Raw genomic sequence first — 24,891 nt, forward strand, 5'->3', positions numbered from 1 at the left:
CATTTACTGTTGCTGAAAAACTATGATTCTTATATATTGTAGATTGCCTAAGCTTCTGAATATAATGTAACATAGCATGTGTATCTTAGTGATCTTCATGTCCAGTAATTTCAGTTCCATTTTATGTCTGCCATTATAACAACTGATTCTGGCTGCTACTGACAACCAAATGAATCTCTGAACCAAACCATGGATTGAGGGAAACACAATTTTGCTCAGATCTCTGCTCTTAACTCATACCACTAGCTATGAAACAGCTTCCACATTTTTCTCTTGTGTGCATGTTTACTTCTCCAAGATTCTGAAGTTTACTTGTGTAAGTGCATCAAGATCATCATCTGCTTGACAGCTCCAGCTCTGCAGCAGTAGCAGCAACAACACCACATTACTGCAATCCTCAACAGCTGCTGTTTTTTTTTCTACTGTGTTCAACTACTCTTACCTCTGAACTAGTATGGCAGTCTTTAAGTGTGTTCTTAATTAATGTTCAGTTACAGTCTCTGCATGATAGCGGGCTGGCATCGTCAGGCTCCATCTACAGAGTGTGTGATACCAAAGATTCATTCAACTGCTTTGCTGTTGCCGCCTTTTCTCCTTACCAGAATTCAGAAACCAAACTGCATTCTTGAACAAAGAGTGGCAGTTTATCATTTCTTCTTTTGCAACATCAGATGATCCAGATTAGTGCCTTAATAATCCTGTCAGGACACTACCCCTTAACATTTTTCTGATCTGCTGCAAATGACACAGGAAGTGAAGTGAAGTGACCCAGCTGATGTGTTTTGTTTGTGCTAAAACCAACAGGAGATATTTCTTTTTGTACTAGTGCAATAGTCACATTTTTTTTCTCAGAAACCAGTACAAAGTGCTGGTGAGTGATGATGTAGAGAGGGGAGTGCTTAAAGAGGAGTAACAATAAGTGGGTCCCACATTTTGGGGAAAAAAGGTTCTCTCACACAGGCATGCACACACACAAGGTATCTTCTCTGGAGTGAGGAAAAAATAATATTATTATTCTGATTATTATTGTTATTAGGGTTAAGGAGGGGAGGGAACTTTTTCTGTTTAGTTGGGTGGTTGTGATTTTAAACCCTAAGCATAATACCTACAGGAAATACCTAAAATATCCCTGACATCTGATTTGATCCAACTTAGGACCTAGTGCGATTTTACACAAATAGCCCCTTATTAAAGTGTCACTCACGCATGCGTATACGTATACTACCTGTATACAAGTACATTACGAGTTCTTTGTGTGTGTGTGTGTGGTGGGGGCCCACCTGAGGATATTTAGGACACTTTCCCATGTGGTTGTGCCCCTATGTTAACATCAAATCTCCATCAAAAAAACAATAAATAAAATCCATTCAACTCTATTTTTTTAAAAAAAATCAACAGATAAATCAGCAGCCATAAGATTTGCACACCTATTTCCATTCAGAAAACAAAAACAAAAACAAAAAACTTGAGATGCCAGAAAAGTCCTTTGGTTTATGGCTTGAGCCTGTACAGTTGAGGAGAATTTAATTTGAGGGGCACCAAGGGCAAAGTTTGAAACTTTTAAGGCAAACAAAAAACAAAAGTGGAATAATTTATATATATATATTTGTTTTTTTTACAGGGACAGCCTGACCTACTCTTTTTCTACTGCTACTGCTACTGCCCTTCTCTCTCCCATTTGGTATTACACAAAATTTGGGGCTTTGACTAAAAGTCTTGAGCTAAAAAAGCTTTCATTTTTTAGAGCTTTTGCTGCTCCTCCCTTCTCTTCTCCCTCGAAAGAAAATAAAAATTCGGGGGCAGGAAAAAAAAATTGCAAATTTTTTTTGCGGGCCGACGAGCTGATCCGCATGGGTGCGCGCTGAATCGACGAATCCCCCCCCCCCCCCCACCGCCTCTTTCTTGGCTCTCGATCGAGGTGTTTCTCGCCGCCGGCCGTGGCGGCGAGCGGCAGATCTGGGGGCTTGGGGCTTGGGGCCGGCTAGGGTTTGAGCTTGAAGCTTTCCTTTCTTGGAGAAGCTCTCCGATCTCGTCTCGTCTCCTCGCGAGCTGCGCCGATCTTCCGTCTCGCGAAGCTGGGGGGCATCCTGGTGAGCATCCTGTCACTTTTTTTTTTTGGTCTCGAATTTGCTCGCGTTAACCCTAGCTTCTCTTGTTCTTGTTCTTCTAGATCTGGAGGTGTTTTCTCTTAATTTTGCCTTAACCTTTTAATACAAGTAGTACTACAGTTTTGTTTTGTGGGATCCCCAAAAAGTTTGGGGGTTCAACTACAAAGTTTTTATATCCGCCCCTGATTTGATTTGTGTATGTGTGTGTGTGTGTGTGTGTTTTTCTTTTTTTTTTTTTGATTTTGTTTACATGCTGTTGGGTCTCACAAACTCAGCTTCAGTGAGCTGATTCTTGATTTTTCCTCTTCATTTCCACCTTAGATTTCTGACCATTTCCTGCTTACCTGCAGATCAAATCAGCTGAAGTATCGTAATTGTTCGAGTTAGATGAAGAGTATTGCAGCGCATTGAGCACCTGTTCAATTCCCTGGGCTCGCTGTTCTTTTTTTGTTTTTTCTGCACTAGTCGTCAGTCTGTCTTGCTGCTGTGTTTGCCAAGTCAAGTCCAAAGGGTGGAGTTGAGATGAACGTGGACTACAATATGGATGAGGCTATCAAAGCGAGAGGCGTCGCGGAGAGCAGGTTCCACTCGCGCGACATCAGGGGCGCGCGCAAGTACGCGATCAAGGCGCAGAACCTCTGCCCGTCCCTCGAGGGGATATCCCAGATGGTGTCGACGCTCGAGGTTCATCTCGCCGCGGAGTCCAAGATCGACGGAGAGAGCGACTGGTACCGGATCTTGTCTCTGACCGCCTTTGCGGACGAAGAGGAAGTGAAGAAGCAGTACAGGAAGCTGGCTCTCCAGCTGCACCCCGACAAGAACAAGTCCGTTGGCGCGGAGGAGGCCTTTAAGCTTATCTCCGAGGCGTGGAGTGTGCTGTCTGATAATAGCAAGAAGGTGTTATATGATCAGAAGAGGAAGGATCATTCTGTTGTCAATGTAACCAATGGCATGTATACTTATGATAAGAAGGCAAACAAGAGAGCTCGAAAGAATGCGGCTGCTGCAGCAGCGGCAGCAGCAGCTGCAGCCGCCGCTGCTGAGGCTACTACACGTCCTGCGGGGGTTGATACTTTCTGGACGTCCTGCAATCGCTGCCGGATGCAGTATGAGTACTTGAGAATTTATCTTAACCATAATCTTCTGTGTCCAAACTGCCATCATGCATTCTTGGCAGTAGAGACTGGATTTCCTTGCAACGGGAGCAGTTCTTCATTCTCATGGTCAACCAAACAGCAGCCGCAGAATAACAATTCCACCAAGCATTCATATGGCTCGACAAGCAGGACTTCTAGCATTCCGGGGACAGGGCATGGGGGTTACCAGCAAGATGGTACTTATGATTCCTACAACAACCAAAGCTTCCAATGGAATCAGTACTCCAAGACAACACCTGCAGCTGGTACAAATGCATACGGTACCCAGGCCTTGGAGAAACCGAAAAGGAAACATGAAGAGAGCTACAGTTACAACTATTCTGCTACTGGCAATTCATATGGCCATGAGAGAACTAATTCAAGGCGTGGCCGGTTTTCAAAGAGGAGAAGGCATAGTAATGATGGTTACACTACTATGGATTTTGGTGGAGATAACAGAGAAACTGTAGCTGCCAGCACAGAAACAACTGCTTTCACTGACGTGGCAGTGGCACAAGTCAATGGCACTTCAGGGGAAAAGTTGAGATCTGCAGTGAGTGGAAGAAGAGCAAACGTTTTGAGAGAGATTTCTCAGATTGATACACGGGCTCTACTTATTGAGAAAGCCAAGGCTGCCATCCAGGAAAAATTACAGGAGTGGAACATCACCTCATCGTCACGGCTTGCAGAGAGAGGAAAATCGCAAGGAAAGGTATATCCCAGTGATAACAACATAAAGCAGAATGGGGGCCTCTCTGACAAACATGTCAAAGGGCTCAAGCAATGCAGCTCAAGAAGTGTTGATACCCAAGCACCTACGGTTGATGAAAAGAACCCGGAACAGAGGCGTGTTCCGGTGTCAATTGATGTCCCAGATCCTGACTTTCATGATTTTGACAAGGATCGCACAGAGCGTGCTTTTGATAGTGATCAAGTATGGGCTACATATGATAGTGAGGATGGTATGCCTCGTCTGTATGCAATGGTTCAGAAAGTTCTTTCAATGAGACCTTTCAGAATCCGCATGAGTTTCCTCAACTCCAAGTCCAACAGTGAACTGGCACCAATAAGCTGGGTTGCCTCTGGTTTTCAGAAGACATGTGGTGATTTCAGGGTTGGGAGATACCAGATTTCTGAAACAGTCAACATATTTTCGCACAAAGTCAGCTGGACTAAAGGCCCCCGTGGGATTATCAGGATCGTTCCTCAGAAAGGTGATACATGGGCTTTATACCGAAACTGGTCTCCTGACTGGAATGAGTTAACACCTGATGATGTGATATACAAGTATGAGATAGTAGAAATTATTGATGATTTCACTGATGAGCAAGGGCTGACAGTCATCCCATTGCTGAAGGTTGCTGGTTTCAAAGCTGTGTTCCATAGGCATATGGATCCGAAAGAGGCCAGGAGGATACCAAAGGAAGAGCTTTTCCGATTCTCACATCGGGTTCCTTCTCGCCTGCTGACTGGGGAAGAAGGCAACAATGCCCCAAAAGGTTGCCACGAGCTGGACCCTGCAGCAACTCCAGTGGACCTTCTTAAGGTCATTACAGAAGTTACGGAAGATACAGCAACACAACCTGCTAAGTAGAAGAGGGCAACTATGAACACTGAAGATAGCTTGGATGTCTCAACTGTCAAATGCACTTCACTGAACTCAACATTTGTTGGTCACTTAAGTTCTAGTATGTCATCTTATTTTTGGCTGATGACTTGGACAACTCTACCAGGGCAAGCAGCTTATGTCGCAGAATTCTGACATAATTCTTAGGCATTTTCTAACATTTTGGTTTTACTGCAATACGGATATCTTCCTGAGAGTAAAAGACTATTTGGAGGCCAGTTTTGGCAATTGACGAGGCGACCAAGTGGTGCTTGCTGAGGCTATTAGTCAACGGAAGCTAAGAAGCCTCATGAATCGCTGAAGGTGCTACTTGTTTGTCACTCTTTAAGGTACGGCGCTCTGCATCCACAGCTGAATTTGAGGGGAGAACCACTAGGCTTCCCCATGTACCCGAGTTTGTGTACTGGTTTACTTATTAAGATGTTGTACTTCCTTTAATCTATAGTAATTCATCCCTATAATGTTGAACGTGATGATTCGAAATTCTAGTTAAATTCTGAGGACCAGTTCGAAATTTTTAATATCATTATATTTTAGTAGATTTTTTTTTCTATTTTACATTCTTCTTTTGTTGCTTGATCTGATCGAAAATATGGACATGAAATCATTATGCTGATGGATGGTGTATCAAAGTATAAACTCGTAATATTCTGTGGTGCTGTCAGTGTATGATGTTTTATTTCTATTATCTAGGGATTACTATGTTCATGCTGTTATTACTCTTCTTGAATTAATGGTAATAGCCAAGTTTCGTAGATCCTTGCAAAAAACAATATGTAAATCAATTCAGAAGAAATAATGTGAATGATTTCAACTTGCTTCCTGTGCTCAGTTAACTAATTTATATGCAACTGTGCCAGCTTTCACTGTTTATCTTTTTATTTTACTGATTGAAGCATGTGCATGCCAATTATTTTTAATGAAAAAAGTGGAGGATCATGCTATGCACGCAGTACATAGTTTGCAAGAGCTTTTGTCCAACAAATATCTGGATAGATGTTGTAATAGGGATTACTGGCCACTCACTGTATGCCCTAGCCTATTATTAAGAGAAAAAAAAGGGCTTGAAAAGACATGTATGAGCACCAAAGATGAGACACCAATAATGGATGCAAAAGCTTTCAAAGGGTCACAAATAATTAAACCACACAGGCAGTATGAAGTGGATGTATTGATGAATAATGATGAGAAAGAAATACTAATTCAGAGAGATTAGATTGGGAGCAACAGACTTGCTGATGGAAACACAAATCTTATCCATATCATCCACTGAAGATCGAGTCCTCGAGACAGTCAGAAAGTTGGATTGTTTTGAAGCTAAAATGGCCGGTTACATCCAAACGGTTGCAGATAAATCTCTGTCAGAGTGGAAAGCACTCTGCTCTGCTATGCTCTCTCCAGACAGAATACATCAGGCACAAGGTTGAACCAGACATCCCTGGCCACTCAGGTCGGCAACCTGAAAGTGAAAGATGAAGTACTACATAGTAGTTGATTTGGGTTTGAGTAGGGTAGTGATGTCAACTGTTGTTTAGCATTGCTGTTGATCGTAGTATTTTTCTTGTTCCAACCTGCATCGTTTTGAGAAACTGCTCATTTTCGAAAAAAAGAACAATCTGAGAACAGAAGTTCGTACTCCAGCAGATGACAGGAATGGATAAACGCAAAGCACCATCGTAGTTCTAAAAGATTTCTACTCTTTAATTTGTTGCTGCATTGTACTGTTCATGCACATATCCAGACAACTTTATAATGCCTGCTGATGAGAAAATTTTGCTAGGAAACGAATCGTTAGAAAACTGGTAATTAGCCTCTATGATGCACAAAATGGCCGAACTTCTTGGGCCTATATAGCCATAGTGGATGATCACCATTCACAATCCACATGGGGAACGCTGGCTGCCAATATCAGCATCCAGCGGTCCAGCCATGCAGAAAGCCGAATCAGGAGTCAGGAGAAAACAGTCAAAATGCAACTGGAGATCTTGGCCGGAAGTTCTTTGCAAAGCTGATACAGTTACATTAAAGAAGTTTCTGATAAGTCTAGCAATATGCAATACATTTTCCCACCTCAAAACAGCAGGTACGAGCATGGGTCAGAGAGAGATCACAACCAATCAGCTTAACGATTTTGAAGTTAAAAAGAGTCGACTCTGTTCCACTCGATCTATGCGTCATCCGTAAGGGTCCTCTTCGAAGTGCTGATGTATAGAACTGCATTCAGAGAACGAGCATGAAAATCAGAATAGACGGTTGAGGCAGATAATATGATTAAATTCTACAAATATCACAGGCAGGCAAACCAGACAGGGAAAACTGGGGTTTTAACTTTAAGTCCAGGACATACCATTGTTGCCTCTTATGAAGGCATCACCATACTTGTTCTTGAGTTGGCCATTCACATACTCTTCCGTTTGCTCCATTGCAATGTTCATATACCCATCCAGGCAAGCCAAAATACCTGATTATCAGGAAAAATAATGGTCAGAAGAAAATTGGTAATATTCGTACATAACTTACAAAAAGAACTAAGACATTGTCCGTAACTCCGTATCACTTGTCAAGTCATACTATTTTCCTTTCTGAGCACAGCATTTGATAATTAGAAACATACAATGATTGTGTGCATGAGTTACCATCAAATGAACACAACCAAGCTAAGCTAACCACTAGGATGGAGAGAATAAAATGAGTTCAACGTAAAATAGAGTGCCAACATGAGCTTGTCACGAGCAAGGAGATTGGAAGGAGGATTACGGCGGAGGGAGTATTTGAAGGCTGTAACAGGACGCGGTCCTGGACCTCGTCGGCGCGGAGGAGCCGTGTTCGGCACCGCACCGGCGAGGCAGGAATAGGTCTGCAGATTAATCTCACGTAATTGATTGATTCCAAAACCAAACTGTCTTACAGATTATATAGCAATTCTAAAGGATAGACTCCTAACAACTTACGGAATAAGAAACTAACAAACTATCTAACAAACTCTGAACCGAATCAAAACAGAAGTAAAAAACTATTCCTCGTCACGCCTTGCCGTCGCCCGCCTGTTGCTGCGACGCTTGTATTGCAATCCCCACATGACATCTCTCCCCCCTGGAGAAGCAGCTCGTCCTCGAGCTGAAAATCCGGATGAAGAGTGCGAAATTCATCCAAAGGCATCCATGAAGCTTCGGCAGAAGGCTTATCCTTCCACTGAACAAGAACTTGACGAACTCCACGAGCCAATCGACTCTGCGTAACTGCAGCAGGCTGCAAACACACTTGGCCGTGTTGAATGGGCGGTAACGGTGGAACAGAATCCGGCGGAGTTCCACAAAATGGCTTCAACAACCTCACGTGAAACACATCATGCAAGCGAGCACCCGGAGGAAGCTGAAGACGATATGCCACAGAACCAATCCGCTCGGCAACCCTGTACAGCCCGTAAAATTTAGGCCCCAACTTACCACGGCCGGTGACCCCGAGCGAAGCAATCGGGCGATGGAGCAAACGAAGCCACAACCAGTCGCCCACACTGAATTCCAATGCCCGATGCTTGCCATCATACGCCGACTTGTGTGTCTGCTGCGCTTGCTCCAGGCGATCACGAATCTCACGCAAAAATTCATCTCGATCTTGCATCGCCTGTTGGACTGCCAGCAGACGAGTGGATCCCGGTTCATAGGCGCGCAGCGTAGGCGGCTCACGGCCATAAACCACACGGAACGGCGACGTGCGAAGAGATGACTGGTAGGACGTGTTGTAGCAGTACTCTGCCCATGGAAGCCACCGTAGCCAGTGCCGCGGCCGATCGCCGGTAAGACAACGGAGATACATCGCAATGATCTTGTTCGTCACCTCGGACTGACCGTCAGACTGAGGATGAAATGCCGACGACAAGTTCAGTCGTACTCCGGCCAATCTGAACAACTCCCGCCAGAAAGTGCTGGTGAAGACCGGATCTCGATCACTGACAATAGAAGCTGGAACACCATGCAGACGAACAATTTCCGAGAAGAAGGCCGCTGCCACCGAGGTTGCCGTGTAGGGATGAGCCATTGGTATAAAGTGGGCAAACTTGGAGAAACGGTCCACCACCGTTAAGATGACCGTCTTGCCATGGACGCGTGGCAGACCCTCCACAAAATCCATGGCGATGTCAGCCCACACCGCCGATGGCACCGGCAAGGATTGCAAGAGGCCGGCCGGTTGTAGGTGCTCCGTCTTGTTTTGCTGACACGTGAAACAGGCTCGGGCATGCTCTTGTACCACCGCCCTGTCCCGTGCGAGGTGGAAGTCAGCTCGGAGGCGAGAGAGCGTATTCTGCGTGCCCTCGTGCCCCAGGCCGTGTGCCAGTTCGAGGATGGCCGGCAAGGATGGTGATGATGCAGACACAAAGATACGGCCTTTGAACGTGATGAGGCCGTCCGTGAACGCCCAGGCCGGCGGTTTTGACCCCTTGGCAATGTCATCCCGAATGGCAGTCAGCTCGGGCGACGTGAGCACCTCGTGCCGCAGCTCATCAAACAGAGAGAACTGAGGGGCTGACAAGGCGAGAGCTTCAGCCAGGTGTTCGTCCCTTCTGGAGAGGGCGTCTGCCACCACGTTTGTTGTTCCCGGCTTGTACTCAACTGCAAAGTCGAAGCCGAGTAGCTTGCTTGCCCATTGGTGCTATGGAACGGTGGATAGACGTTGGTCCAGAAGGAAGCGCAGACTGTAATGGTCGGTGCGGATGAGGAACCGGCACCCCCATAAGTATGGCCGCCAATGGCGAACTGCTTGGACAAGTCCAATCAGTTCACGCTCATAGGCGGCGAGCTTAGCGTGGCGTGGCGCTATCGGCTTGCTGAAGAACGCCACCGGTCCGGAGCCTTGATGAAGAACGGCGCCGAAGCCAGAGGCATTTTAATTTATCTACTATGATATTTTAGTGTACACAGCAGAAGATGAAAAGAATAAGCGATGTTCATCAAATAACAATAAGACACAACTTTTATGTATTATTCCTAACTTATGCAGAGTATCCATCAGAGAAACAGAATGTGATGCATTCTTGCAGTATGACTGTGCAAAAGATATGGAGTAACAATGTATGTTGACATGCAAAGAGTTATCACACAGACTATTGTGAGGCAAGGAAAAAGTTGGATAAATAAGGTATTTCATCTCTGTTTTAAATATCGACTATTAAATTCACGTGAACGAATAAATGTTACAGTACTGCAGTCTAATGACAGATAATGCTTCTTTATTAAAAACAAGGACTTGACAGCTTTGCATAAATGCCATCAACAAATACAAACACTCCATGCTACACCCAGATATAGTCTACTGTCAAAGAACTGAATGAAGAAATGCAACCTGGTGACTGATCAAAGATAACACACTGCTTCCAAAAGTGCACACCATTTGACAATGTCTAAAGCTGTGCTCTCCTTTGTAGCAACCATTATTACAGTTATATTGCAACAGTGAATTGGAAAATTTTCATAAAATTGAGATATCCGATATATTTGATCATAAGTCCATTGTTAATCTAATAAATAAGATTGCAATGAAATTCTGGTACATCACTTTGTAAAATGAAAATTCATGGTTCCACGTGTCAATGTTAAATGGGCTAAAAAGAACAAGGATATACTCCACTACTCTATTTCATCAATTTGAGGTGTCCATGCTTTTTGCATATGTATGGGGCTTGCAAAACAATGGGAATTGGACAGGATGATAAGAAGATTAATCTCCCTTCTACCACAAGTTTGGGCCGCATTTGGAGTGTGGGAAACAACTACCTGCCAAATTTCTACATTCTAAACATATCCTTATGGTATACATCGAAAGCTTATTGATTGTTTATTTAAATAAAATAGGATGAGAGTGGAAATTCTTGCTATGAACAATGCTTGACATACTAAGCAGCAGGATGAAACATATATGGAGACTATGCCCACGTGAGGACTTAGTTACCAGCCATCTATGTAACACATTGTCAGCTAAATAGATGGTTGGGATTAGCTCCTCACATGTGGATGGTCCCCACAGAAGTGATCCTGCCTATGGCTCCATGAACGTTTAGTGTAACAGAATTACACATTTGACATTTCAAGTAGTATACGGAGTATGTAGTAAAACAAATTTGTGCAGTCAGACATTTAAGTATGAGCAAAAGTCACTACACAACTTAAAACTTCACAATTCGCGTGCTAACTATATGCATTTTCTGAGTGAAATTCCAGTTCTTTATGGCATCCTTCATCACTCTCCCCCTTCTTATCTGCTCATCCCTAACGCAAGCCGATGAATGACCAGCTATTAGCCTAGTAATCCCAATTGGTGTTTGAGCCTGAGCGCGGCAACTAGAAGAATGCACTTGGTGACACAACGAGAAAAGGAAGGCCAAGATTGCCACTGTTAACATCTGCTGAAGTGGTAGATTGGGTAAGGGTGACTGAAACTGGGGAAGCTTTCGTGGGGTTAAGTGAGCTGACAGAATTTTTTAAACTTGGAATCTCTCAGCGGCATAATACCAATTTTCTCTTCATATAAACCTTGCGCAATTAAAATGTGCTTCGAAAAATATCGTTGCCCAATTCGACATGTCTGCGACTCAGAGATGTTGGGGGAGACCTAAATCGAAGCACTGAGGGCTGAAGGCTTTGAAGCACAAAAGAAGCAACGATTCGCATCGGAATCATGCTCTTGTGTTTCCGAAGACCATAGTTGACACTAAAATCTCTTAAACATCGAATAAGTAGACGATATTTTTAGAACAAGAAGGCCATGGTTGGCACATTAAATCTCTAATAAATTTTCTTCTCTTTTTTATGATGGGGATCTAGTAATGAGTCACAATTTAGCGCACCTAAAACTCCCCAAAAGTGGGGGAAACTAACCAGAAAGCCTCTAAGTTTCAGGAGACAGATTATAGTATATCTGAGAGGGAGTAAACGCGGGTGCTTAGGGTTCTTCTGGTTTAGCGGTGTAGACTGTAGAGGGGAGAGAGACCCTCACCTCGGTAGTCGACGCCGGAGTTGAGCTTGACGACGACGGGGCGTCCCCTGATCGACTTGAGGAAGTCCGAGGGCGTCTTCACCGCCCCTCCGCCGCCGCCGCCGGACTTGTCCGCGCCGCCGCCGGTGCTCATCTCTCTCGCTGTCGCCGCGTGCGTGTAGAGTTGGGGTTGGGTGAGAAAGAGAGAGGGACGCCGCAAGGAGGGAGGGGTTTGCTTTGGTTAGGTTTTGTTGCTTTGGGCCTCTCCTTGCCTTTCAGTGATGGGCCGGGCCTTGGGGGCTGGGTTTCTCGCTCGTTTGCTCCCTTCATCTGATCCTGACCGTTTGCTTGCGCCCGATCCAACGGTTGAGATGTGCTCCTATTATAAAGACTTTCACCGTGATATATTATACATGCTCCCTCCGTACTTGTAAAGGAAGTTGTTTAGGACAATGTTTAAGTCAAACCTTGGGAATATAAATCATGATAACTCTCAAGTTGTTGAGTTTGAAAATATAAATTTTATATAAATAGATTTGTCTTGAAAAATACTTTCATAAAAGTACACATATATCACTTTTCAATAAATATTTTTATAGAAACAAGAAGTTAAAGTTGTGTCTTGGAGATCGTGTCGCTATCCAAAACGACTTCTTTTACGAGTACAGAGGGAGTACAAGGTAAAATTTGCTACAGGATACTCAAAGTTTGTGTAATTTGCTGGCAGACATAAAAAAACCATGTCACAGCTGAAAGACGCTCTTAAAAACTGGTAATTTGCTGGATGACACTTTCGGCTTAATTGGAGAGAGAAATTCTTCAAAAAGACAAGAATGGTCAAAAGCTTTTGAGCTGAGACTAGAGCGAAGATAAAATATAATGTATACTAGTGATGTACTTGGGGTGATAGCAAATTTAAAGTTGCATAATTTTGTAATTTTTACTTTAAAATCATGTTTGAAGCATTTGGTCTGAGGGGCAATCTAGTCTTTCTTAAGAATTTATCAATCCAATTGACTCGAAAGTGCCCTCTAGCAAATTATTAATTTTTTAGGATGTTTTTCTACCATGACACGTTTTTTCAATGTCTTTCAGTAAATTACACAAAATTTAGGTGTTCTATAGCAAAATTTGTCTACATCCAAACTAGTATGACTAGCACCCATACAAAGTTATCTAATTTTTTTACACATATTTTTATTCAAATTTAGTTAAATGGTTGTCTCAATGTAAAAGTCAAACATTACCATCATCGGATTTTCAAATTTTAAAAGTCATACTAGCCAATACTCCTTATAGATAGCCATAACGCCCGAGGCCCAACGGCCCGGCCCAAGCACGGTACGACCTGACTGGGGGGTCATGCCCGTGCCGACCCAGCCCGACCGTCGGGCCGTGCCTAGGCTTCCCCACCGGCACGATAGGCCGACACGGCCAGGCCTGATACGAAGTTTAGGGATGCACATTAGACTTATTTTCAATCATATATAAGGCACGACACAAAGAATAGAGAGCAATAGACAGCCCGATTCTTCTTGGGTCGTGCCTAGCCTGTGCCTGGGCCGGGCCGAATGGCCATCTATACTACTTACTTTTTTTCCCTGTACTTTACTTGCTTACATGTCCGCTACGACTTCTATTAATTCTAATTAGAACCTTTAAGCATCGAACTTCAATGTCGGGGACAAGCTCTCGAACATCGAGCTCGAGGCGAATGCGAAGGCTTTGCTGGAGGCGACGCTCATGGAGGCCCACAGGGAGAGGGAGAAGAGTATCCTCAAGGGGAATAGGAACTACCTGCCATCACCAGCCCACTCCAATATCGCTGCTGGCACCATCGACGAGGAGGCATGCAACTCTTTTTTTTATAAATTTGGTTAAACTAAAATAGTTTGATTAGAAAACCTTTAATATGAAACGATGAGAGTATCTTCTATTCATGGCATCAACGAAATGTTCGTGCAGTAGAACAGGGATGAAAGGGAGGAGGATGAGAAAAAATAGACCGTGGTGGGTAATTTTTGTCATATGATTTATAAACACGATAGATTAATATCTATTAATATGTATTATATCACTCTATAAAGATAGATTAATATGTATTATATCACTCTATAAAGATGTAAATTAAAATTTAACTTACGCAAGTTGTAGAAAAAAAACAACAAATTCGACATCGTAGAATCAACGTAGCAGTATGACGGGGTTTTGTACAATTTTAACCAACTCAAACAAACTTTAATGTCCAAGCGATTCAAATTCGAAGAGGAAATTTATGAGATTTACTTCCAATGCTGCAGTTCTGCGAATACAGTTAAAATTGATTTGAAAAGAATCGCTTGCTACTTTATACTCTACTGTACCATGTACCAATTTGCACGGCAGAATTCGAGACGATAAATCATCGTACTACATATAGGTATAAAGAATATCATAAGACGCACAGTCTTGTTGAAAGTAAACCATCTCCAACGCATCTGTCTGATCAATGATCATTGTGCAAGCATAAACCATTTGCCAATCTGATTTATTGATATTTAGGAGTTAGGACCAACACAACACATTGGCCTAAATTACCAGCTTTTTATCCAAGATAATAACTACAAGAGCACATATCAGGGCAAAAGTACTAAAATCAAAGTCTCTTAACGGCTCACATCTTTGAACATAATTAAGACAAATCGTAAGCTAGGTGTTCGTCCCAAATCAGGATCATGTCCGGCGACCACCACCGTCGACGATAATGTCCTTGAAAGCGCCATTGCTGGGGATCATCGGCTGCACGTGCTCCTGGTGAGGCACGACGACGTCCAGCAAGTACGGCCCCGGCGCCGCCATCATCTCCTCGACGGCGGCGCGGACCTCGCCCTTCCTCGTCACGCGGGCCGCCGGGATGCCGAAGCCTCCGGCGATCGCCACGAAGTCCGGGTACACCTCGCCGCCGCCGTTCGCCGCCGGATTGCCGAGGTAGGTGTGCGCCCGGTTGGCGTCGTAGAACCTGTCCTCCCACTGCACCACCATGCCCAGGTGCTGGTTGTTGAGCACCATCACCTTCACCGGCAGGTTCTCGACGCGGACCATGGCGAGCTCCTGGATGTTCATCAGGAGGCTGCCGTCGCCGTCGATGTCGACCACGGTGGCGCCCGGGTTGGCCACCGCGGCGCCGGCGGCGGCCGGCAGGCCGAAGCCCATGGCGCCCAGCCCGGCGGACGAGAGCCACTGCCTGGGCCTCCTGAAGGTGTAGTGCTGCGTCGCCCACATCTGGTGCTGCCCGACGCCCGTGGCGACGATGGCTTCCCCGTTGGTCACCTCGTCGAGCACCTGGATGGCGTACTGCGGCGGGATCTCCTCGCCGAACGTTCTGTAGCCCAGTGGGAACTCGGCCTTCTTCTTCTCCAGCTCCGACCGCCACGCGCTGAAATCGAGGTTCTTGCGCTGTTGTTGTTCCAGCGTGGCGTTCATGCCCTGCAGGGCGAGCTTGACGTCGGCGCAGATGGAGACGTGCGGCTGCTTGTTCTTCCCGAGCTCCGACGGGTCGATGTCGACGTGCACGATCTTGGCCCTGCTCGCGAACGCCTCGACTTTGCCGGTGACGCGGTCGTCGAAGCGCACGCCGAGCGCGAGGAGGAGGTCGGCGTTGTCGACGGCGTAGTTGGCGTACACAGTGCCATGCATCCCGAGCATCCGCAGCGAGAGCGGGTCGTCGCTGGGGAAGTTCCCGATGCCCATGAGCGTGGTCGTCACCGGGATGCCCGTCAGCTCCACGAAGCGCCGCAGCTCGTCGCCGGACGCGGAGCACCCGCCGCCGACGTAGAGGACGGGTCTCTCGGCGTCGCCGACGAGGCGGATGACTTCGTCGAGCAGGTTGGCGGACGGCGGCTTCGGCAGCCGGGAGATGTATCCCGGCAGGCGCATCGGCGCGTCCCAGGATGGCACGGCCATCTGCTGCTGGATGTCCTTGGGGATGTCGACGAGCACCGGGCCGGGGCGACCGGTGGTGGCGAGGAAGAAGGCCTCGTTGATGACACGGGGGATGTCGTCGACGTCGAGGACTAGGTAGTTGTGCTTGGTGATGGAGCGGGTGAGCTCGACGATGGGCGTCTCCTGGAACGCGTCGGTGCCGATCATGCGGCGCGGGACCTGCCCCGTGATGGCGACGAGCGGGACGGAGTCGAGGTGGGCGTCGGCGAGCGCGGACACGAGGTTGGTGGCGCCCGGGCCGGAGGTGGCGACGCAGACGCCAGGCCGCCCCGACGAGCGCGCGTACCCGGACGCCGCGAAGGCCTCCCCCTGCTCGTGGCGGAGCAGGTGGTTGCGGATGGCCGGCGACCGCGTCAGCGCCTGGTGGATCTCCATCGACGCGCCGCCCGGGTACCCGAACACGTCGCGGACGCCGCACCGCCCCAGCGCCTCCACGAGGATGTCCGCGCCCTTCCGCCGCTCCGTCGGCCCCCACCTCCGTTGTAGCGGCTCGGCGGCCTGAGGCGGCTGTGGCGGCGGCGGCTGGGAGCGCGTGGTGGTCGTGGTCGTGGTCGTGGCAGGGCGGGTCGACACCGACACCGTCGAGCACCCCACGCGCGTCGCGTGGTGGCGGAGGCGGAGGCGGTGGACGGGGGCGCGAGGCGGCCGGATGCCGCGCGGTTCGGGCGCGGCCGTAGCGGCGGCGGCGGCGGCGGCGAGGGAGGCGGGTGTCGTGGCCATGGCGGCGTCGCGTTCGCGTCGCGTCGCAGCGTGCGAGAGGGGGACAAGGAGGATGATGGTGATGACACTGGGCGGGCGCGGCGGCTGGGAAGTGACGTGTATTTGGGCACGGGAGATCGATCCCTGACGTAGTGGGGGTAGAGTGTGCGCGGGACCCACTCGCAGTGACACGGGGTCAAATGTGGGGACACGTAGACGCGCGCGTGGAGCACATGGTACGGTGAGAAAACCCGCGGGTTATTTTTGCCTTTTGTCGCGCACTGCCGCGGCTTGGAGTTTTTTTTTTTTCCAAAAGGTGCAACACAAGTACAACTATTCTCTAATAAGAAGGCACACATATAAAACTTATCCCGATTAGCATCTCCAAAACCGCATCGGTATATTTTAAGATTTACAAAGTTAGTATAGATATTCTAGATATATCATCTATATCACAAAGTAATTAGTCGTAAATATAAATACACGTGTCAAAGTTTAAAATTTAAATCCAAACAAATATATTTTATCACAAAATCTAACAGTTAAAATACGCTTACTTAATTTCATGTCGTGGCTTGGAGTTTTTTTTTTTTTTTTTTTGAAGACAGTGGCTTGGAGTTGGAGGGGTGGCCTCATCGGAGGGGCCAAGGGGCGCGTCTGCTTTAATTTTTCTTAGTATCGCATGTATCTCGAGAGATTGAAAGGCATTATCTGCACTTGCTAATAAACCGCTGCCGGACCACGGTTAATCATTATTTTTTATGACCTTAAACTATTGCCCAAGAATAACTTAACACAAGACGGAGCACTAGTACTGTGTACAGGGGAGGAGCTGTTAGCTAGTGTCAGACCATCACTCACCCTAAATAAAAATTAAGACTTCCGAGGATGACTTGGTACTACACTATAGTATCATGTGGAATGTGTAAGTGCCTGATTGGTTGTCATCCAGGAGCAAAAATAATTAACTTGACTAGACCTTGTTTGTGGTTGATATATTATACTGAGACCACGTTTGCCTTGGGTGGTGCATGGGCTCCAGCAAAAATGCAGTTGCAATGTTATTCTATTTGCAGCAGGGCTCATTTTCTTGTCATTACACAACCACAGATCTATCACAGTTGGTTCATAACGGGCATTTGGGTTTGCAGGTTCCGCCTACCGGTCTAGGCCTATTCTGATGTTTTTTTTTTTAAAGTAGTATTGTCTTCACGTGAATCAGTGCTAATTAATTAAGTATTGCACCACCTCACTGTGTCTTATTTGCTTACATCTTATTTACCTGTGTTCATTCGGTGAAACTTTATGATGGTTGACAGGGACGGATGGAAGAGGATTAGGATGGGTGGCTGTGTTATTACGTCAAGAGATTATATAAGGGAATTCTTAATTTTATATCGACTGGAATTGTCAGAAATTTCAGTCCCCTTTCAACCTTGCGCTGCAAATGAAGAGGGAGAAGGGATGGAGAAGAGAGGAACATGACTCACCGGTGATAGATCCCTGATGGTAGTGGCAGCGACCACATACCCGAGGGTCCTCTTCTCCAGTGACGGTGATGATGAGATTAGAGTTTAGGGTTTGGGATTGGGTGGGGGTGGGAGGGGGCTATGGAAGGGGGAAGAGGGAGGATCCCTGTGGCTTAGAGGATTGATCTTGGCCTTGGGCTGCGACAAGTGGACAGCGAGGCTATAGGGGTGTCACTGAAGCCGTGGGGTGTAGGGATGGCAACGGGACGGGGCGGGGCCAGGTTGGGCTGGAACGGCCCCGCCCCCGACCCTCGAACTCTCCACCCGCCCCCGGCCCCGAGTTGGCATGCGGGTGGAAATCATCCCCCGCCCCTAACCCCTACAGGGCCCCGCAGTAAGTAGCAACTCTATCCATTGAGCCAAAAGAAAGCAAGACAATATGATGTTTAGCAAGGAAAATATTGTACATACTTCATACATGTGACACATTGATCATAAAATAGCATAATCAAAATTCAGGAAAAACAAAAAAAAATTATCATCCATCAGATTAGGGATGGCATTAGATCATCAACAAAAATCATGTTCTAATTAGGGATGGCATCAGATCGGAAATTAGCGATGAAAGAACACAGAAATATAGATCAAGAAATACCTCACGGAGTCTCTGAATCCTTCTCTCGACGTGCGTCAGTGCGTCACACTGTCTCAGGCCCTCCGCTTCTGCGCTGCATGGCCGCCGCGCCTCTGCTCCTCTGCGTCGCCGCCTCTGCGTGACCGCCGCGCCTCCTTTGCCTGGCCGCCGCATGTGCTGCGCCGCCACGACGCAACGCCCTGCCCCGCCGCACTGCCGCGCCTCTGCGCCGCTGGAAGAGAGGGGAAAGGAGGGGACGGGACGATGGAGAGGGCGGCCGGAGGGGAGTGGACAACGGAGAGCCGGAGAGGGTGAGCCAGCCGACGAGATCTGCGGCCGCCTGCCGCCAGAGTCTCATGTGTCAGGGTGTGTCTGTGTGTGGCTGTGTGCAGGCCGTGCGGCGCGATGGAAGGGTTAGGGAAGGGAGCCGAGTCAAGGTACTAGGGTTAGGTCTGCTGGTTTACTAGGAGATGGGCGTTTTGGGCCTCCGATGGGCTATGATTTAAGAGGTAATATACCCCACGGGGACCCGCGGGTCACCCGCGGGTGGATTTTTCCCCGTCCCCTCACCCGAAAAAATGCGGGGCCCCGCCCCGACGGACCCGCGGGGCAGAAATGCCACCCTCCCCCGCCCTCGTAGGGGCGGGTACCCGCAGGGGACCCGGCCCCTGCGGGGGAAATTGCCATCCCTAGTGGGGTGAAGGCTGGCGATGGGCTGGGTTGACGGTGGGGGGTAAGGGAGCCGTGGGGTTAGACGGTAAATAGCAGTGAATCAGGTGGCACGAGCTGTTGAAGATAGGGAAGCGGGCAAACGGGAGAATGGCGCGGCATAGGATTAGGAAAAAGATCCGAAAGTGGAGGTGGCTAGTATGGTGGGTCTCGCCGGTGTCGTTGATGTCCTCCAGCCAACCAACAAGGTTGGGCGAGGGCAGGATCGGAGGGCATTGCGGGCGCCGGGCGAGCAAGTGCATTGAGCGCCTTGTCCATGTGCGAGCATGCTTGGGAGGGAAAAAAAGGGAAGGGGAGGATAAGGTAACTGTTCAACATCAATATAATCTTGATGTAATATTTTTTTCCTTTAGAAACACCTCGATGTGATCTTGACCATCCAAAAAGTTGACTGAAATTTTAGTTATTTTGGATCACCTGAAACTACAAAGAGGCCAGCATCTGCTCTTAAACATAGACCTTACCCAAGTAAATCATCAAATAAATTTGTGCTTAAACATAATTAATGTAACCATCACTTTATAATTCCATATTACTTTTCTCCTAAATAGTTTACCAACCAAATAAGTTCCGCTACGGTCATGCCTCATCAGGATAGGTCGTGCATGTGTGCAATTATAGGAGGGAGGGTGCACACATTATGAGCACCTGCATTAATTTGTAATGTGTTTTAAAAAAGATTAAATAAATATAGAGAATTGCTAATTACGTTGCAAATGTTTTGTTAAAAAAACTTTCAAATATAAATATAACTAATAGGATGGCCCGCGCAATTACGCGACTATCACCTAAATAAAATTGTCTAAATTTGCTAAATAGTCATCATTATTTTAGGATTTTTTGAAAAAAAATCAAATCTCATTAACCAATTTTGTAGTTTTAAAGTTATGAAAACCACCACCCCTTTTACTTGCTTGTTCAATCCACTACGGCTTCTATTCATTCTCCATAGACCTTTAGAAAATTTGACCTTATAAATATTATAGTTCATTGTCTTATAGGGTTCACTTTTCGCAGCTTTTTAAGTTTCCGTGAAACATTATCACCCTGCTCCTTTACAAGTGGAAGGTCTATTTTATATTTTTAGATGCCCCATTAATTATGGTCCAAAATACTAGGTAGACTTTTATAATGAGGTGGAGGAGAGGGAGAGGGAGAGGGAGAGGGAGAGGAGAGAAGAGAAGAAAAGAGAGAGAGGAATAGCACCCCTGGGGCAGCCTCGCGTTCGTCTTCCCTCACCCACAGCCTCATCGTTTGGTATATTTTCTGAATATGCCAAATGGTATATTTGCAAACGAAAATCAATTTGTGAATAAAATTTTATATATGTGTTCTTAGCAATCTAAAAACAAATGCTGAAAAATAAACTTCGATGAAAAAACCCCAAAATCAGCTCCAAATTTAACGTTGAAAATTCAAATTTTGGCTGATAAACATATGAATATGCCAAACGATGAGGCCCCCAATCTCCTCCCAAAGTTCTGGGCGGCGGAGCGGGGTGTACGTCCGCTACCGACCACCTGCGGATGGATCTGCAAATTGCGCAACCGTAGGGAGTTTCTTGGCCGGTAACCGACCAGGGGTGCTAGCTGTGGAAGCAAAGCTTGGTCACCATCGATAACATATCCTTGCAGCTAGTTGCTAAGGCCTGTGAATGTCGTGACTCGTTAATTTTGTACATGTATATAGAGTAATCATTCATGTTGAGCCAGATGAATCGAGTTAGATTTGTATCATCTATCTATACCACCCTTCCAATCCTACAGACTAAATCACCCAGATCAACCCGTACCGTCCATCCGCCATCTGATCTAATCTCATCCATCCGCTATCCTCCTCACTGTGCGCACGATGAGCGATTCCACCAATTCAGAAATGACGCGATGACTATGCCGCACAAATCCCCACCCCCTCCTCCGCCCCCTCGCTCCTCCCCACCGCGATAACTCCGCCCCCGCCTCCTCGCTCCTCCCCCGCTGCCATAGCCCGCCGCCTCCTCGCTCCTCCTCGCCGCCCGCCCCACGAATCCCCGCGCCTCCTAGCTTCTCCTCCGCGCCCGCGAATCCCCGCCGCCTCCTCGCTCCGCGCGCATCCTCCCTCCTCGCGACGGGGCAGCGAGGTCGTCCCCTTCCGCTGCCACCCCCGCTGCCCACGCCGGAGACGAGGTCGTCCCCAGCCACCGCCGGAGCCGTGGTCTTCCCCGGAGCCGACGTCGTCCCCAGTTGCCGCCGGAGCCGAGTTCTTCCCCATCCGCATTGGATCTGAATGCACCACATATCTTCCCCTCTGGAAATTATTATTTTTGGATGAAATTGACGGAATACCAATGGCTATTGCAACAAGGTAATTTGCCCTCAACCTTTAGCTTTTCAAATCAGAATCAGTTTAATTACTTCTTTGTTTCTTTGCATCATTTTCCCCTTGACTGATGCTTGCACTGATGTACTATGTTGTCATGGGGGATGTTCTAGACGTGAGGACTGGCAAGCCATCTCTTCATATATTTCTTGCTGATATGAGAACGTTCGAGGTATTGCCATGTAAGTGCTATTGCCTATAATGTTCTTTAGACTAAACACAATATTATAATTTTACCTAACACAAGTGCATTGCATGTTGTTCGGGTCAATTTGGAACCAGATAATTGATTTGTATTTCAAGCTCCTCCTGCTGTAGCAGCAGTAAAAAAAATGCTCGAATGTGATTGGGCGACACATGTACATATGCTTTTAAGGTATGCGGGATTATCAGAGTTCTGTTGTTGCTTCATGTCACAAAGGAGAGGACCATTTTATTGGTACCATTTATCCATATCATGATGGCCATGGTAAAGTTGATCCGCACATAGTAGCGTAATCAAATCTCATGCTTACTGTCATAAGTTAGTAACTTTAAACATTTTTTTTGTGATTAAATGATTTACAACCCAATCAAAACACCTTGAATTACTTCAAGGCAAATTAGGAATTACATATCTTGGTAAAGAGCTCATATCATTATTTTATTTTGTTTTTAATTAAAACTTTCATTTTTCCTCAGTAAATCATGAAGTTACAAGATTATTATTTTGGTTTTTTCGTCAACGAACAAATCATTCCATGAGAATGTCAATGTATGCCTGTATCATGCTCAAACACCTCGATCTAATTTTCAGATGATGTTAACGATTGATTGCTGCAGGATAGAGGCATACAAAGTGCAGGCAATAATTATGTTTTTAAGATAGCTCAAAAGAATATTTAGTGAAATTTTATCTGGGGTGAATATGCTGGGATTGCGAGTCCTCCATCTTTAATTGTTTCAGGGTAGAGGCATACAAAGTACAGACAATATTTATTTCAGGAGTTCTGTCCTGAAGCTATTGTTTTTTCTGCAGTCCCTTCAGCGACATCTGGAAACCTAGGATCTCACCTACAAAAATAGGTAATTTTTGCCAACTGCTTGACATTAATTGGAATATCCCCTTTGTATATACCAGTGATCAATTTTGGAGCTCCAGACAATGAAACCATGCCTTAATATCCCTGAAAGAGTGCATTAGGTGAATCCAGTGATTATCCTGGAAGTCATGAGCATGGATTCTGATGCTTCCTATTTCTCCTCCGATAATTTCAATTAAAGACGTGTTTTCTCTAGCATTTTGAATATTGCAGTATGCCAATGACTTAGTTACTAATGATGTAGTGCATAAATTTTATGGCAAGTTCTGTTATTTCTTTTCAATTGGAAGTAATTTGCTTGAAAAGTGGTTAAAGGAGAAAATTTCTAATGCACTGTTTGGTTTCTCAGGAATCCAGGAGTTGGAGCCATTCGAACATGCAGCATGTCTCTTGCTAATGTCTTCCTGAGCTTTCAAATCATAAGGCCCTTGCCTCACTGATCAAAATATTCAGGTCACTAGAGGTTCTAATTTGCTTGCAATCCTTATGGTTTCCACTCATCACAGTGATAAGGCACCATATTCTTATGGCCAGTGCTTCTATGTTCTGAGCTTACTGGTATCCATATTTTTAAGCACTCTATTTCTTTGCTCTGGTTTCTTTTTTTGCAACCAGTTTCTGATGGAACATTTCTTATGGCTAGAAATTGTCACGTAATCTTCAATGCGCTCTAGAAATTTCAGATTGAGCTATTTGAATTTTGCTATGTTAATTTGAATAATACAGTATTCCAAAGCGGCAGTGGATCATTATAACCAACTACCACAAACTATTCAATTGCAGAATTTCTGCATTCCAATTTTTGCATTTCTCAATTTAATCATGTATTTTGGTTTGAGTAATTGCAAAGTAAAATTGATTTTGTAATTGTAAAAATGAATGAATTTTCTGGACAACATTTAATGTGATTTTATCAAAACACAATGAACCTTTTAATTTGTCCGTATAGTTCTGTTTTCTTTTATTTTCAAAAGTAAGATCCTCAGTATAAGCTTTTGTTTGTGGATCTCTTAATAATGAATATTGGGGGTCCAATCCTCTCTTGCTCCACCGTTGGACCAGTAGTAGCAGCAGGTTGGAAGCTGGTGAACACGATCTCAGGGAAGGACACAATGGCGGCTTCGTACGATCTCACATATGACAATTCTATCATTGCCTTAGATTTTACCAACCAAAGGTTAGATGCACCTGCTTGGTAACTGTGAATTTAGATGAAATAAATTTGAAGCAGTTCTTCTGATATAAACTGATGTGATTTCCTATCGAGTTATTAAAAATTATATTTGATGAAATATTTTTCCGAGTCCATCATGCATATTAATTCCTTACTGAATGTGTACTCTTTCTTTTGATTTGGCAGATGCAAGGGGTACTCATTCTTTTGATTTTGTCCAGATGGACAGCTCCAGTCCATAACATTCTATCTACACAGTCAACGACTCAGTTAATAATAAAACTGAAAAAATGTTCTCTTTTATTTTTAAATAAGATTTTCACACAACCTGAAAGTAAGATATCAAAGGAGCACTGGCCTGATATAAATGATTTTTTTCTGACGAATGTGGACTACCAATGTAATGCACATGCCTAAGATATTTAAGGTTTTCTTTTTTCTGCAGTACTTAAAGACTTGTATTTTGTAATATTGTAGGTTAAATCTCAACTTCTGATGTATCTCAAGTGTAAATATGGTCATTGTCATATTGCTAATATTTTGGATTTAATCAAATAAATGATGACCATTGCTGCCCCTCACGTGTCTTTTTTTTTTTTGTTCTAAAGGACACTGATGTGTTTGTTCTGGTTTATCATTTTGTAACTGAAGAAATGGTTAGGTAAGCTTGTCTCCTATATAGCTATACTGATTGGTCTATGGAGCAATTATGCACTGATGTGTTTTGGTTTATATTATATCATGCAAAATTTGTATTTTTTATGCAAACAACTATGTATCGTATGATACATGTAGCTGAGAACGTGCATTGCACGTGCACGATTACTAGTACTAATATAAAAAGGAGTTCACCCCTAGCAATCCTACTGGTGAAATCAACCACTCTCATCTCATCCGTCCATCTGACATCTCATTTAATCTGAGC

The 24,891-nt window shown here is 45.6% G+C and overlaps 4 protein-coding genes and 1 long non-coding RNA gene across 8 annotated transcripts; 2 read left to right on the plus strand and 3 right to left on the minus strand.

The window, feature by feature from the left end:
• Window positions 1-1,815: 1,815 nt before the first annotated feature.
• On the plus strand, window positions 1,816-5,522 carry LOC4335667 (uncharacterized). The gene is made up of 2 exons (XM_015780567.3): window positions 1,816-2,090; window positions 2,459-5,522. Exon 2 carries the CDS (start codon window positions 2,631-2,633, stop codon window positions 4,836-4,838), a length of 2,208 nt encoding a protein of 735 aa, XP_015636053.2. The 5' UTR covers window positions 1,816-2,090; window positions 2,459-2,630; the 3' UTR covers window positions 4,839-5,522.
• Window positions 5,523-6,842: 1,320 nt separating this feature from the next.
• LOC112936013 (uncharacterized) lies at window positions 6,843-12,058 on the minus strand. Its single transcript, XM_015780568.2, has 3 exons — window positions 11,862-12,058; window positions 7,219-7,332; window positions 6,843-7,085 (listed from the first exon to the last, which is right to left on the minus strand). The coding sequence occupies exons 1-3, from the start codon at window positions 11,992-11,994 to the stop codon at window positions 7,039-7,041; spliced, it is 294 nt and encodes a 97-aa protein (XP_015636054.1). The 5' UTR covers window positions 11,995-12,058; the 3' UTR covers window positions 6,843-7,038.
• LOC4335668 (transposon Ty3-G Gag-Pol polyprotein) lies at window positions 7,730-9,603 on the minus strand. The gene is made up of 2 exons (XM_066309396.1): window positions 9,598-9,603; window positions 7,730-9,521 (listed from the first exon to the last, which is right to left on the minus strand). The coding sequence occupies exons 1-2, from the start codon at window positions 9,601-9,603 to the stop codon at window positions 7,866-7,868; spliced, it is 1,662 nt and encodes a 553-aa protein (XP_066165493.1). The 3' UTR covers window positions 7,730-7,865.
• A 2,279-nt stretch (window positions 12,059-14,337) lies between the features above and the next one.
• LOC107276121 (probable acetolactate synthase 2, chloroplastic) lies at window positions 14,338-16,614 on the minus strand. Its single transcript, XM_066309262.1, has one exon. The coding sequence runs from the start codon at window positions 16,539-16,541 to the stop codon at window positions 14,553-14,555; it is 1,989 nt and encodes a 662-aa protein (XP_066165359.1). The 5' UTR covers window positions 16,542-16,614; the 3' UTR covers window positions 14,338-14,552.
• Window positions 16,615-21,191: 4,577 nt separating this feature from the next.
• On the plus strand, window positions 21,192-24,542 carry LOC9269834 (uncharacterized). Of its 4 annotated transcripts, none has more exons than XR_010740804.1 (7): window positions 21,192-21,695; window positions 21,824-21,892; window positions 21,993-22,086; window positions 22,729-22,775; window positions 23,142-23,245; window positions 23,855-23,969; window positions 24,153-24,542. It is a non-coding gene; the product is annotated as an uncharacterized lncRNA (long non-coding RNA). The 4 variants fall into 4 exon arrangements; XR_010740801.1 differs by having other exon boundaries at window positions 21,249-21,695; window positions 23,142-23,350; XR_010740802.1 differs by having other exon boundaries at window positions 21,249-21,695; window positions 23,142-23,350; window positions 23,858-23,969.
• Window positions 24,543-24,891: the final 349 nt, after the last annotated feature.

The sequence above is a fragment of the Oryza sativa genome, chromosome 4 (genome assembly GCF_034140825.1).
Source record: "Oryza sativa Japonica Group chromosome 4, ASM3414082v1".
Taxonomy (NCBI): Eukaryota; Viridiplantae; Streptophyta; class Magnoliopsida; order Poales; family Poaceae; genus Oryza; species Oryza sativa.